General features: G+C 37.5%; 3 protein-coding genes across 6 annotated transcripts in view; 2 read left to right on the top strand and 1 right to left on the bottom strand.

Moving 5' to 3' along the window:
- Positions 1-5: 5 nt before the first annotated feature.
- Positions 6-1,940, bottom strand: tmem199 (transmembrane protein 199). The gene is made up of 6 exons (XM_067450664.1): positions 1,439-1,940; positions 1,177-1,250; positions 965-1,054; positions 833-875; positions 640-752; positions 6-526 (listed from the first exon to the last, which is right to left on the bottom strand). Exons 1-6 carry the CDS (start codon positions 1,608-1,610, stop codon positions 431-433), a joined length of 588 nt encoding a protein of 195 aa, XP_067306765.1. The 5' UTR covers positions 1,611-1,940; the 3' UTR covers positions 6-430.
- Positions 1,941-3,178: 1,238 nt separating this feature from the next.
- poldip2 (polymerase (DNA-directed), delta interacting protein 2) lies at positions 3,179-10,280 on the top strand. 2 transcript variants are annotated; one of them, XM_067450660.1, is made up of 11 exons: positions 3,179-3,575; positions 4,291-4,372; positions 4,452-4,549; positions 4,645-4,741; positions 5,312-5,387; positions 5,565-5,672; positions 5,767-5,903; positions 8,441-8,467; positions 8,573-8,698; positions 8,789-8,868; positions 9,488-10,280. In XM_067450660.1, exons 1-11 carry the CDS (start codon positions 3,391-3,393, stop codon positions 9,600-9,602), a joined length of 1,131 nt encoding a protein of 376 aa, XP_067306761.1. In that variant the 5' UTR covers positions 3,179-3,390; the 3' UTR covers positions 9,603-10,280. The 2 variants fall into 2 exon arrangements, with proteins under 2 accessions (XP_067306761.1, XP_067306762.1); XM_067450661.1 differs by having other exon boundaries at positions 3,180-3,575; positions 4,297-4,372.
- Positions 10,281-10,606: 326 nt separating this feature from the next.
- The window catches only part of lrrc75a (leucine rich repeat containing 75A), a 28,255-nt gene continuing 24,165 nt past the window's right edge, over positions 10,607-14,696 (top strand). Inside the window, exons 1-2 of one of the 3 annotated variants that reach the window (XM_067450659.1) lie at positions 10,607-11,028; positions 12,307-12,582. In XM_067450659.1, the coding sequence (XP_067306760.1) occupies positions 12,328-12,582 (255 nt within the window). In that variant the 5' untranslated portion in view covers positions 10,607-11,028; positions 12,307-12,327. Of the gene's footprint in view, positions 12,583-14,696 lie in introns of all 3 variants that reach the window. The other 2 variants (XM_067450658.1, XM_067450657.1) reach the window with 2 other exon arrangements.

The following is a 14,696-nucleotide window of genomic DNA, read 5'->3' as shown; positions in this document are numbered from 1 at the left end:
TCAACTTTAGCTTTTTTTGGATGTTTTTATTATTATTTTCTTGTAAAAAACAAAAAAAAAGATGACATTTTTCCACACTACGTCAGTAACAATTACAATAAACATCAAAGCACAAATCATTAACAACCATGTCTCTCAGTTATGACTGAAACAAGAAAAGACTCCTGTAGAAGACGTTCCAATAAATACTAAGATGACAGATTTGGAAAACAAGACATACCTTCCAATGTCTGGAAATTGATGTGGTCTCCAAAAAAACTGATTGATTCTAACCTTGTACATTTTAATTTCAAAGGATTCTTTTGCAAAACCCATTTACTATATGATAGATCAAGACTAATTTGTTAAACATGTCACTGTTTGGATTTGAAAAAATTAAGCCGTACAACAAAACATACTTTATGGAAATATTGGATGATGTTAGTTGGTATTAGGGCTCTCCAAGTTCTCCCTCCATAGTCCGGACGAGAACATAAAGCTCAGCAAGACCAACAACAGATGCTGCAATCACTGCAGCTATTACTCTCTGAAAGAAAAACACACACACACATATAACCATTAATAATATGTTTAGTTCCAAAACACCTGAAATGTTCCCTGTGCAATGCATTGATTGGTGTGAATGCTGTATGCACTTACTGCTGCTATCTCTGTGAAGATATACTGACTGCCCAGATACGAACAAGCAAATGCTGCAACTACAGTTACCAGGAAGTTGAATACAGTAACAACAACTGCCTTCACAGAACGTACTGTAGAACACAAATGACAAGATGAAAAACAAGACAGGGAGACAGATTAAACATGAGAAGAGAAAAGGGAACATCCTTACCTTGTCTTCCAAAGTCTGCTAAGGTTCCATGATGATTCATTTCCTTTTGAATAAAACAGTATATAAATAAATATGACAGTTTTAAAAACCTATAGAGCACGTTTGTTATAAAGACTAAAGAAGAGTGTTCACCTGTGGATTTACATTCCGTGTTATTCTCTTATATTCTTCATTGGCCAGTTTTGCTTTAATTTTTTCTAAGCGGGCCACCAGCTGGGGGTTCTGTTAGGTTTAAATAAATATATATATATATATATTTTAAATGATAAAACCTCAAACATGACAAAAGTAAATTGTACAATATTAATTTAAACCCAGACAGCAATGCAGTGATTCTCGCTTACCCTTGGAGGTTTAATGACTTCTGCTAGATGAAGTGTGCTGTCCTCAAACAGCTCATGAAGATACACTGTATGACCTACAAAAACATCAAACGAGGAATCAGAATCAAAGAGAGCCTTATTGCCAGGCATGTTTGCACATTCGAGGAATTTGGTTTGGTGACAGAATGACAAGACACGGACAATAAAAAAATTATAAAAATAAAAGCTCAACTTCTGCAATAAGAAGCTTTACAATGTATTCCATAACGTGTACGTTTCTTACCATTTTCTTGAAGAAGCTTGTGTAGTTTTCTCACCGTCTTGAATGGAATGATGGACTGATCTTTCAGAGCATTCAATTCTTCTTTCAGCTCTTCTGATATGGCAGATTCTCTCTCCAGGATATCTCTCGCCTTTTCCCGGAATCTCTCTCCGATATTAAACGAAGAAGCCATGATAACAAAGATGTCTGGTAAAGTTCAGTACACGTTAAGTTGCATTTAGTAGTATTTTTAAGAAATAAATGTAGGTTTTGTGGCCACCAAATTGAAAAGTAGCGTAAAGCAAAAAGGAACTTCCTTATTTAACATAAAGTCTAAAAACTAAACCAACAATCAATTCAGCAAATAATAAAAATATCCCCAACAGAAGTAAACTATAATTTTTCACTCATATACGTATATTGTCTTAAATTAAACGTGTTTTCTGTTTTCAGCCCTGCATATCCATATCAGCATATCAGCTGATTTCTTCTTCTTCAGCGTGTTTATTGGCTGGTTGCAAACCAACTAAATAATCGTATACCGCCGCCTACTGGCCTTTCGATTAAGGCGCATGACTGGATAAAACAAAGAAAAACAGATTTAATAACTGAGATTTAAAAAAAATATTTTACTCATAAATAAGGGTTCAAAGACAATTATTATCTTATAGACCAATATGTTGATTTTAAAATCCAGCATCACCTTTTATTTTATATATAAAATATTCTTTATTTAATTTGTCCATGCACTTTTTATAAATCCAAAAACAACAACAACAAAAAACAAGACAAGACAAGAAACATACTCGTTGTATGTTATCAAATGAATTGCTCATTTATTTATTTTATATAAATTGATTATTTGTGTTGAATTTGTAGTCTATTTTCTTGTATTTGACAACCATTGACAACAAAGTCAACATATACACTCAAATCTACAGATTAAATTCAATTAACTACAGATTAAAATTATATATATATATATATATATATATATATATATATATATATATATATATATATATATATATATATATATATATATATATAAAATTTTAATATATATATATATATAGAGAGAGAGAGAGAGAGAGAGAGAGAGAGAGAGAGAGAGAGAGAGAGAGAGAGAGAGAGAGAGAGAGAGAGAGATTATATATATATTTAATCTGTAGTTAATTGAATTTAATCTGTAGATTTGAGTGTATATGTTGACTTTGTTGTCAATGGTTGTCAAATATATATATATAAACGCACCTCAGAAACACTATTGGAGGTGTTAATATCTTGGATATGAAGTGTAATAACTTGCCTTACATCAGAGTGTCTGACTCAGGATATCAACTCAGTTGTTACCCAAAAGCTCTTCTGAACTGAAACAATTTATCTCTATAACTACAATTTATCACATTTGGTCAGTAGGTGATATCTTATTGAATTTGTAATGGCTTCAATATAATTGATAACAGATTAAAGTTAAGTTTCATATGTTTAACTTTAATTGTTGTTTAATTGTTTTAATTTTTGTTTAACTTAATTGTTAAAAGTTGGGACGTTCCATAAAGCTATAATATATTTCACAATCATTTTGCTCTGTAAGCTTAACACATTTTAGGACTGTTAGCTTCTAGAAAAAGGGGTATAAAAACATCTCTCATACTGCAAAAAGTAATTTGTAGAATGTAATGTTTTGGTTTTAACCTGATAAAAGTATCACATAATAAGGATAAGGAACAGAAAAGACGTATGACCTTTGTCGAATGTCGACGTCTTCCTGTCGCAATGCATTATGGGAAACGGTGTGCCACTTTGTACTGTCCAATATCGCAATAAAAGGGTTAAAACTTAATTGCGTGTTATTTAACTTGTGCTTCTAAATGTTCCCACAATCCCCGCGCTTTAAATGTGAATTTTGGGTTTAACGTTAAAGCTATAGCCGGTGTGAGTGTGTTCATGTGCAGATAAGCTAAAGGAAGATGGCAGCGTGTGCAATACGTCGGGGCTTATTGTCCACCGCTAGTAAATATAACCAGCACAAATGCACTCACAGAATATTGGGTGCATTAGACTTCATTAGCGGAATAGATACGAAAAGACCCCAGCCGTTGTGTTCAGCTTGCGGGTTGTCCAATTTTCAACAGACGAGGTTCATGTCATCACGGTAAGAGCTAGTCAAGCAAACAAACGTCCTACCATGTCCTCCTGTTACATAACTGCGCAGAGTTGTAGTTTCAAACTATTTTGAATGCAAATACTTTTACGATGAATCTGTGGAATGCATTCATGTTGTTGATAAATAAATATAAGCTGTTACGTGTTCAATATTACCTGTTACTGTAGTTTGCATGGTTCACGTGTTTGCATACCTGCAACACAACTTCCATATCGTTTCAGTGCTCCTATTGTTTTAACTGTGACGCTCGAATCAGATATGTTAATCACACTACTTTTGAGTTTATTTTAAAATGACATTGGAATAGGATAGATACTACTACGTATAAATGAGGCCTACAAGAAGGACAAAACTCAGCCTTGCTCTCAACAGCCCCCCAAAAGCCATTGCTTACATAAGTGACAGCCTGGGCCTGAGCCTGAGCCAGCAGACAATAAACAAGTCCTATTTTTGTTCATGTCTGTTTGTTTAGTATAAAACTTTTAAAACACCATAAAACCTTTAGGTTCAGTCTGGTCTTTATCCAAATATTTCTCCGTTTTTAATATATTGCACAATATTCCTTATAAACCTTCCAATAAACCTTGCTGACGATAAGCTGGCTGGGATGTTGAATTCAGTTATGTCTTTAACCATTCTAGCTATGGGATATTACAATGTACGTTCTTTTATTATTATATTATAATGATTGTTTCTGTGGTAGAAACAGACCAGAGGGGAAAATACTGGAACCTGTTGGAATATTTGAAGCTCTGAAGCAGCATGGCAAATATGAAACTGGCCAGGTCGGTGATCAGTTTTATCACAAAATTCTCTTGATTCTGATTCCTCTGCTGCAATAATTCCAATTCTTAACATTCACAGCTTTTCCTGCACAGTGTTTTTGGGTATAGAGGAATTGTGTTATTTCCCTGGCACGCTCGTCTTTACGATAGAGATGTGAGTCCTGCTGCTGCTGACAGGTATGTATTAGAGGATCATTTGGGCTTTTTCCTGATTAAATTCTTTAGTTTGTGTTTCCGCTCAATGATCCTGTTTGTCCTGTGTGTTTTTTCAGCAAGCCAGACTCTGTGGGCCATGGGTCTAAAGAGGTGAAGGGCAAAATGCATACGTACTACCAGGTCCTCATAGACACCAGAGACTGCCCTCACATAGTAAGTGGCAAAATACATATGGTAAATTGATGTAGTGTGGCCCCAAAACCTATTTGGACACTTAAACCACACTTTAAAAAGTTTGAAAGTTTCAAGTTGGTAAGATTTTTTTTTTTTAATTTTTGAAAGAAGTTTCTTATGGTCAACAAAGCTGCATTTATTTGAACTAAAATAGAGTAATATTAAATATTATTACTATTTTAAATAACTGATCTCTATTTATTGTTTTTAAAATATAATTTATTCCTCAGCAATTTTAAGCATCATTAATACATTATCACAGTCTTCAAATGTCACATTCTTCAGAAATCATTCTAATATGCTGATTTGGTGCTCAAGACGCACACATTATTATCAGTGCTCTTTTTTTTTTACTGTCACTTTTAATCAATTTTAATTCACCAGCGTTGAATAAAAGCATTACTGACCCCAAACTTTGGAACTATAGTATACATTGAATCATTTTATTGTATTAAATAAGCAATCCATTTATATTTGTCTTGGATGATCTATTGATGCAATAATGAGGTTACTGTCAACTTTTGCTACTTTGTTTTTTCTCACTATTAGTCTCAGCGGTCTCAGACTGAAGCAGTCACGTTCCTGGCAAATCATGATGATAGCAGAGCCCTGTATGCAATTCCAGGTAATCTTTAATATTCAACTATCCTTAAAGGTTAAGTTTGTAGATTTTCAACTAGCTTTGTTTTGTTACAATGTCGGTAGTAACTGTAAATAAACAATGTTTTTCTCCATGTTACTCAACATTCTATTATCTGCCTGTTATATTTGTCATTTTTTTCTGTGTCTGCTTGTCTTTCAGGTCTGGATTATGTGAGTCATGAAGACATCCTGCCTTACAACTCCACTGAGCAAGTCCCCATCCAGCATGAGCTGTTTGAACGATTCCTCATGTTTAACCCCTCCAGAAGTAACTAGTCCTCTCCAACTCTTTCGACAGTATTCAACTAATACTATTTCTGATTAAACCTTTCTGATGGATTGCATTTATATTATTCATTTAGATCCTCCGTTCACTGCGAGAGATACCCTACGGGCCTGGCAGGAGAAAAACCATCCCTGGCTGGAGCTCTCAGATGTGCACCGGGAAACCACAGAGAACATCCGTGTCACTGTTATCCCCTTCTACATGGGCATGAGAGTAAGAGTGGAGGGTTACAATGTATTGCAACAATTTCTCCTCATGTAATCAGTTTAATATGCTGATTTGGTGCTCAGGAAACATTTCTTATTAGCAATGTTTTTTTTTTTACTCACATAACTGTGTTGCACCATTCCTGTTGGATCCAATATAGAAGTGTATTTTAATCTCAATATGTATGCAAATCCAGCATCGACCTGAGACTTGTTTACAAACGATTCCACAGTGAAATAAAGCGAACACGCATGCATATCTTTCCCACGTGATCTGGAACTTCATTATAAATTCAAAATAAATTAAATATCACGGATTTCTAATATTAGGATCTGAAGGAAGCTTATGCAGCGTCTGTGTTCTTCCACAACCAGGAATGGCGCAATATCTTGCTATCTTCTTCAGCATGTTTATTGCTGGTGGCTATCGTGATCCGAACAGCTCAATGAGTCGGTGGATGGGGCTACTGAATTAGACATGCTTATTATTCTGTAGAGGCGGTGTCAGATTTTCGCAACAGATGACATCAAGGTTCACACACGGTTGTTTTCTGGGCATGGTGTCTATAAAAACTTTTCTTTGACTAACAAGGAAGTTTTCAGCTCTGAAACTTACAGTATATTCTTATATTACCATGACCTTTTATATATCAAAAGCTCAAGGGAAAGTTGATTTCTCAATTCATCACCCCTTTAACATTTACCTCAGGAAAATTATCCAGTGTTCACAGTTCATTAGTTAGCTATTAAAAAACAATAGCGAGAAGCTTATTTACTGTGAATTATATACAGTGAGGAAAATAAGTATTTGAACACCCTGATGTTCTGCAAGTTCTCCCACTTAGAAATCATGGAGGGGTCTGAAATTATCATCGTAAGTGCATGTCCACTGTGAGAGACATAATCTAAAAAAAAAAGTCCAGATATCACAATGTATGATTTTGTAACTATTTATTTGTATGATACAGCTGCAAATAAGTATTTGAACACCTGAGAAAACCAATGTTAATATTTGGTACAGAACCCTTTGTTTGCAATTACTGAGGTCAAACGTTTACTGTAGTCTTTCACCGGGTATGCACACACTGCAGGAGGGATTTTGGCCCACTCCTCCACACAGATCTTGTCTAGATCAGTCAGGTTTATGGCCTGTCACTGAGAAACACGGAGTTTGAGCTCCCTCCAAAGATTCTCTATTGAGTTTAGGTCTGGAGACTGGCTAGGCCACGCCAGAACCTTGATATGCTTCTTACAGAGCCACTCCTTGGTTATCCTGGCTGTGTGCTTTAGGTCATTGTCATGTTGGAAGCCCCATTCTTGACCCATCTTCAATGCTCTAACTAGGGGAAGGAGGTTGTTACCCAAAATCTCGCAATACATGGCCCCGGTCATCCTCTCCTTAATACAGTACATTGGCCCTGTCCCATGTGCAGAAAAACACCCCCAAAGCATGATGCGACCACCCCCATTCTTCACAGTAGGGATAGTGTTCTTGGGATGGTACTCATCATTCTTCTTCCTCCAAACACGTTTAGTGGAATTAGGACCAAAAAGTTCTATTTTGGTCTCTTCTGACCACATGACTTTCTCCCATGACTCCTCTGGATCATCCAAATGGTCATTGGCAAACTTAAGACGGGCCTGGACATGTGCTGGTTTAAGCAGGGGAACCTTCCGTGCCATGCCTGATTTCAAACCATGTCATCTTAGTGTGTTACCAACAGTAACTTTGGAAATGGTGGTCCCAGCTCTTTGGGGTCATTGACCAGCTCCTCCTGTGTAGTTGTGAGCTGATTTCTCACCTTTCTTAGGATCATTGAGACCCCACGAGGTGAGATCTTGCATGGAGCCCCAGTTCGAGGGAGATTGACAGTCATGTTTCTCCAACAGTGGACCTTTTTTCACCAAGCTGCTTGGCAATTTCCCTGTAGCCCTTTCCCTACCTTGTGGAAGTGTACAATTTTGTCTCTAGTGTCTTTGGTCTTGGCCATGTTAGTAGTTAGATTCTTACTGATTGCATGGGGTGGACAGGTGTCTTTATGCAGCTAACAACCTAAAAGAGTTGCATCTAATTTAGGATAATAAATTGAGTGGAGGTTGACACTTTAAAGGCAGACTAACAGGTCATTTGAGGGTCAGAATTCTAGCTGATAGACAGCTGTTCAAATACTTACTTAAATACAAATACTTACTTTTTTTTTAGATTGTCTCTCACAGTGGACATGTACCTACGATGACAATTTCAGACCCCTCCATGATTTGCAAGTGGGAGAACTTGCAATATAGCTGGGTGTTCAAATACCTATTTTCCTCACTGTATGTATGCTTGAATAAATTTGTCATGAAGAAAGTGTTTTTTAAAACTTCCTTATGTGCAACTGAGTTGCATACAGTTTTTTCAGTATTGCTTTGGCAGAGGAATTTAGTATTGCGCATCTCTAGTATGTTGTGTATGTATGTGTGTATACAATGTATGCATTTTTAATTATGGTTGTGAAATTATTTTTCTTTGTGGTCTTGATTCATATTTGTTTTTGTCCACAGGAAGCTCAAAACTCCCATGTGTATTGGGTAAGCCAAATTACCTTATTATGCTTTTTATAATAACTCAATAAAAGGGTTATTTAAAGAATGGCCATTGGTGAGCTGTTAGAGATATGTTGATGTTTTCCTCAGTGGCGTTATTGTATCCGTCTGGAGAACCTGGGCAATGAGGTGGTTCAACTCAGGGAAAGACACTGGAGGATCTTCAGTCTCTCAGGGACTCTGGAAACAGTCCGTGGAAGAGGGGTGGTTGGCAAGGTGAGTTGTTGATTAGCAAAAGCATAAACCAGAATTAAAGATTATGGAAATATATGTTTGCTGAATGCAATCTGTCATTCATCTCAATAGGAGCCTGTTTTGTCAAGAGAACAGCCAGCGTTTCAGTACAGCAGTCATGTTTCACTTCAAGCACCCAGTGGACATATGTGGTGAGATTATCAACATACTCTTACAACCTCTACCTCCTTGGAATGAGGAAATATATCACAATCTCAGACTCTTTCATGACCCAAGAAATTATAACAATGGGTTCTCATTTCGTGCAGAAGTACAGTAAAAACGCTGCATCTGTAATGGCATGAGAGGATGTGTCTATGTTGAAATACTCTTCAGTTTTTGATACTTATTTAACATCGCAACAGACAATAAATGGAATACTCATGAATGAGATACACAAGTGATTAGTCAGATACACGCCTGATTAGGCTGTTATTTTATCTCACTACAGGGGAAATAACCTTATTTATTAATAAAAACTCCACCTTTGCTCCCAAAATAAAAAACATATTTAAATTTTCCGTTATTATAAAATGAATTAAACAAGCAAATTAATGAGTAAAGAAATAAGCAATTTTTTTGATCAATGCTTTCCATTGTCTAAAATCATCTGGAGAGGAAATTTGGTCCATCTGAATGGCTAAATGCTTGTATATAAATTAGGCAAACCTGCTAATTTGAAGGCTTTTACATACTTTTGGCCATGTGATGTATACTTTCTATTTTTCACTATTTTTCAAAGTGTGACTTCTGTTTTGTTTCCTTGTTTAGGGGGACATTCTGTTTTGAAAGGACAGATGGCTCACACTTTGATGTGCGCATTCCACCTTTTTCACTAGAAAGCAATAAGTATGACAAAGCTCCCCCTACTGGCTATCCCTTGTAATAGACCTGCACCTATAGGAATACCATCACGGCTCAGCTCAGCATCCCTACAGGCTGTGCCCTTGGAGATCCATGTTTTAACTTCCTTCCCAGTGCTCCTTAAATATACGATGGTTTTAGCAAAGCATCCTTCAGTCTCTGACTGCAGCACTGGAAATGTGTAGCAACTGCATATCTTAAAAGGAAACAAGACGTAGCATGTTAAAATGCGGAGATGGTCTTATTAAATGGTATGTTGCAAGTGCACCTCGAAAGGCCATATTGTGAGAATTTGGTTGGTTTATTGTTTCTTATTTATTTGGAATGGCTGTGTTCATCAATTGAATAAGCATATTAGCGTTAATCCAGCATATTGTCAATTTATATCTAAATGCAAACCCCTCTTCTAGTTAATTTCATACTTATATTCTGGAGAAGACAGCTGGTGTACATGGAATGCTTTCTCCAAATGCAAGTAGTCTTATTAATGACTTGATGCAATGATTATTCTAAGGCCATGCCAAAGCCAGTGAAATATGGTTTGACTAAGAAAGCCTAGTGGGATAAAACTGTATTATCGTGTCATCATCTTGAAACCAACCTTTGATCATATATATTGGTTTTAAATACTGGATGATGAACTGCTTTACTGGTTACTGTAAATATGTTTGTAAAAGCATAAATAAAATGACATTTCCAATATCTGTTTTTTTTATTGATGTGGTTCCACAATAGCAGCTGACGTACTTTACAAATAAGTTACTTAAAAGAGAATGAGGTAGTCATGTCAGTGTCTTTCTATATTTTGCTTACAGTTCTATGTGCAAGATTTATCTTAAACATAATTCCATACATGTTTTATTTTTCAATGGCAAATTTTCCTCCTAAAATTTGAGCGAAAAAAAAGTGCAGCAGATGATATGCCATGTGTTAAACACCAGATGTCAGCAAAGAAAGGCCAACTATGACCGTAGTGAATAAGTCAATGATAAAAAAATAACTTGAGGGGAATCTATGGCTACGCATATACGGGGATGTGTGATTGCCTAAATGTGTGAATGAATCTTTCATTTTATTTAAAGTGCTGACAGCGTCCCAGTTGCGACCATATTCACCACTTGGTTAACTCACTGTACCATGGCAGTGGAGCTTTCTGGACTATAGATTGAAAAACAAGTGGAGGATGTTGCAGACCGCTCCACCCCTCCCACACAGCCTGTGTCGAGACCCAGCGCCTCTCCGCTCCATCTGAGGGATGAGAGACCGTTCAGTCGTTCTCCTCTGAACACACCCAACCCTCAGACGGGACACACCTGGAAAGAGGTCATATGAAAGCGAGAAATTTATTCGACACGGCACATTTCAGCAGTGAACGGTGGAATTTCCGCGGACTGGGTGGAAGGAAATACTGGGATGACTTGTGCGAGAGGAAAACAGTGACTGACGACGTAAATATTTACATGCCCTTGTTCACAGCAGTACAGCTAGTCGTCGACTAACTCACAGAAACCTACATCGTGTGCGTATGAGAGAATGCCGAGGAACTGCGATGTTAACACGCTCAAACAGCGATTGAAATAAAAGCACGGGGAGAAAACGAATCCTCCTTCAGTAAGATCATGTTATAATTCTGTTGAACCGGACTGTGAGAGTTTCTGGAGCTTTGCGGGACTGCTCTTTTTTTAATCTGCGGTCATGCCGCAGGCAGCATCAGATCTGTTCCCTACCTGAGGGAATCGAGGATTACTGTAGTTTTCGAAGAGATAAATTATAAAAAATTTAACCAATTAGACTGTATTACGAGTTGCTTGACATGGAACGGCCCGTATTTAGGTGTTTTGCTGTCTTATAAAATGTCAAATAATTTTGCGCGTAATTCTTAAGAGTAGCTAAACAACTGACGTTGCACGAGTTAAATTATATAAAAGTTGGACGTTATGCTTAGTAAACTACAGCACCATACCTTTTCCGCAGTTGTAATGGGAAATTGAATGGGAAGTGTGCGAATTATTCAATGACTTTCAGTGAGGTCAACTTTTAAAGTAATTTTCTGAGCAATCGGTTCGGTCTTTTGACGACCCTATAGCGCTGGTATGATTCTTCAAGACGTTTAAACAAAACAGAGGTATTTTGTGTTACATTTATGCTGTGTAAATATATGATAATGTGAAAAATAACAACAGAACAAAAGTCCATAGAGCAGTTGTTGTTGCTATGGTTACATACACAGAGGCGATTTTCTGTTAGCGAGAGGATATTTAATATACGTTTTGTGATTACGGAAACGTTGTTTGAATGTTATTGAAACGTTTAAATGCTGCTATGTAAAAAAACAAAAACAAACAAAAACAAAACAAAAAAAAATACACATTAAAAAAAAACTTTTCCTTTGTGGGGGTTCATGCCTTAATTGGAGAGGTCTTACACTTACATTTTGCCCACGCCACCTTCATAATTTGCACCCTGTGAGTTAGCACTTTGTGAAAAGATTTTACTGAAATGTCAATTGATGCAAGTTTTTATAATTTTATTATCATAAATTCCTATTTCCTAATGTAAGCAGGGTTTTTCGAGGTGAGCAGAAGGACTCAATGTTATCCTTTACTATATAATAATTTCTTATCTTCACTTTTTTCGTACAAACTCGCGTACAATATAAAGGACTTTAAATAGTTTAATGTTAATGCATTTAGAAAATAATGCCCAATCTAGAGGACCTTTTCCAGGTTGAGACTCTATAACCAAACATGGGAGCGAAGCAAACAAAGGCTGCAGTACAGGAGGCAGGAGCGAGCCCTCAGAGCACAGGATGGAAACGGACCCCCACAAAAGAGCGAGGCGAGATCCTTACCTCTTTAATGTTGAGGTCAGGAGACAAACTGAGGAGCGGCGGGACTCCTCCTCCCTACCAGCGGCGCATCGGGATGATACAAGAGATGATGCTGATGGCAAAGCAGGGGAAACACGATGAGGCAACAGAGATGCTGAAGACTCTCCGGCAGGTACAAATATCAGTCCATGTTTCTTGTAGGTTAGGTTAAAACTCAACTAGAGTGAAAGTTGTCAGACTTCTCTCACTGATGAGTTCTTGTCAAGTTTAATTGTTGTTGAATGCCATGTTACCATGCCTGCCAACTCTCTCTGGATTTTTCAGACAGCATTTGTGCTGCTAAAGTCAGTGTGGAGCACATGCAGCCTACAAAAGCAATATTGCACAACATCAAAAAGCATTATAGGCCTGTAAGGCTCTAGCACACTCGTTTTTTAAAGTTATTTGTTTACTGTGTTTTTGGCCCCCTGTGATCGCAAAAGTAATGTTAAAATGACTAGAAATCAAATCACAAATATAAGAAAACAAAAGTGGAATTACACACTGAAAGCATATTCATTCTTGAATTTATATGAATTTTATTTCTGCAGCTTTTAGTTTCCATATGCTGGACCACCACAGGCCTCTCAGCTGGTAAACATAGGTCCCACTGACCTGATCTGTAATCTGCCCTTGCAGAGAGCAATTGGGCCAAAATGTCAGTGCCATACTGAGCTGGTGTTGTTTTGTAAGTTGAAAGACACACAATAACCTTCACATTTTATACAGTGCTGCTATAGATATATTTCCCAACTCTGTAGATTTTGCATCTTGCAGAATTCAGTGCTATTGAGGCAGATGCCCATTTCACAGTCCTGTGAACCTGTGAGAACTGACACAGCACAAGCTGGCCAAAGAGTTATACTGCACTGCATAAATACCAACTGTTTACTTTGGGTAGTAATTATGGTCTGCTTTATATCTAATAAATGTCTCAGTCAGACAGAACTTACTTTGTGTTATCTGCCATGTGCTGGCAGAATCCAGAATCCAGCTTTCCTCAAGAGTGAGGATCATCTTGTGGACTAGAAGATCATTTTAGCAGGTTTACTGGCTGAGGTTTTTCTGCATATGTGCAGCAGGGATCAAAGACAGAGCTAATGGGGTTTACTAATCATCCATAGGTAGTATTGAATGTATTCTTGGGCAGTGACGAAGCAACAGTTGGTTTTGGAATGCACTACATGATTTTTTACACTTAAGTATACTTTTCAACGAGTACTTCTAGCCTACTTAAGTCCAAACGTAACGTAATGTTTTTGGACACTTAATTGTATGTCACAGTTCTCTGAGAGAGAACTCAAATGCAGGAATGAGTGATCAGAGGTTTATTAACAAGACAGCTGACAAAGACAAGGAATGGTGAGGAGGTGAACACAGAGTAGGCGGATAAGGAACACAATCACAGACAGAAAGAGCAGCCACTATAACTAACTCAAGAAGGTTGTAGACTAGAGAGCAGTTATGTCAGAGCACAGCGAGACCAAAGGATACCAGCCAGGCAGGAATCCTAGGGCAATGCAATCAGGTATCTCAGGAAACACACCAAACTGTAGCTAGGCCACAAGAGCAAGCTGCCAGGAAAGCTCATCTTGCAGGACAGGAAATAGATGCATAGGAAACAAGACAGGACCAAAAGGCAATACTCACACAGCACATATAACAGCAACACATGAGGGAAAGAGCACACATTATAAAGGGAGCAGAAGACATGAGGAACAGATGAACACACTCAAACTAACAAGGAGCAGAGAACACGAGGGAAGGGTGGGGACACTTAGACAAGGAACAGGTGAGCGCACAATTAGTTAAATGAGGAATAAACAAGGGGGAGTTGTAACAGGAAACAAGGAGGTGGGACACAAGGAGCACATGGCAAACACAAATCAAGACAGATGCTGCGTCCCAATTCGCCTACTTATACTACGTCCTAAAAGTATGTACTCTTTTTGTGAAGAAAAAGTATATACTTTTGAGTGTGTAGCAGAAAAGTATGCAAGCTTCGGGACATACTACTTCGCCATCTTTAACGGACTCTGTCGCTTAGTTACGTGCATCCCGTCACCGTTTATCTGCCCTGTCAATCATCGTCAGATTCGCCACAGTTCAAATCCTCCACATTAAGTTTAATCTCCTGCCGTATCGGAGAGAAATGTAGCCGCTCGTTGATCTGCCACGTGTGGGTCTTTAATGCAGAGACTCTCCTCATGTGTTTCCAGTTTAAATATAATGATGCATTTAAAAGTT

Source organism: Pseudorasbora parva, chromosome 8 (genome assembly GCF_024679245.1).
Source record: "Pseudorasbora parva isolate DD20220531a chromosome 8, ASM2467924v1, whole genome shotgun sequence".
Lineage (NCBI taxonomy): Eukaryota > Metazoa > Chordata > Actinopteri > Cypriniformes > Gobionidae > Pseudorasbora > Pseudorasbora parva.
The sequence above is the reverse complement of the archived record's forward strand: the minus strand, read 5'-3'. Positions and strand labels throughout refer to the sequence as shown.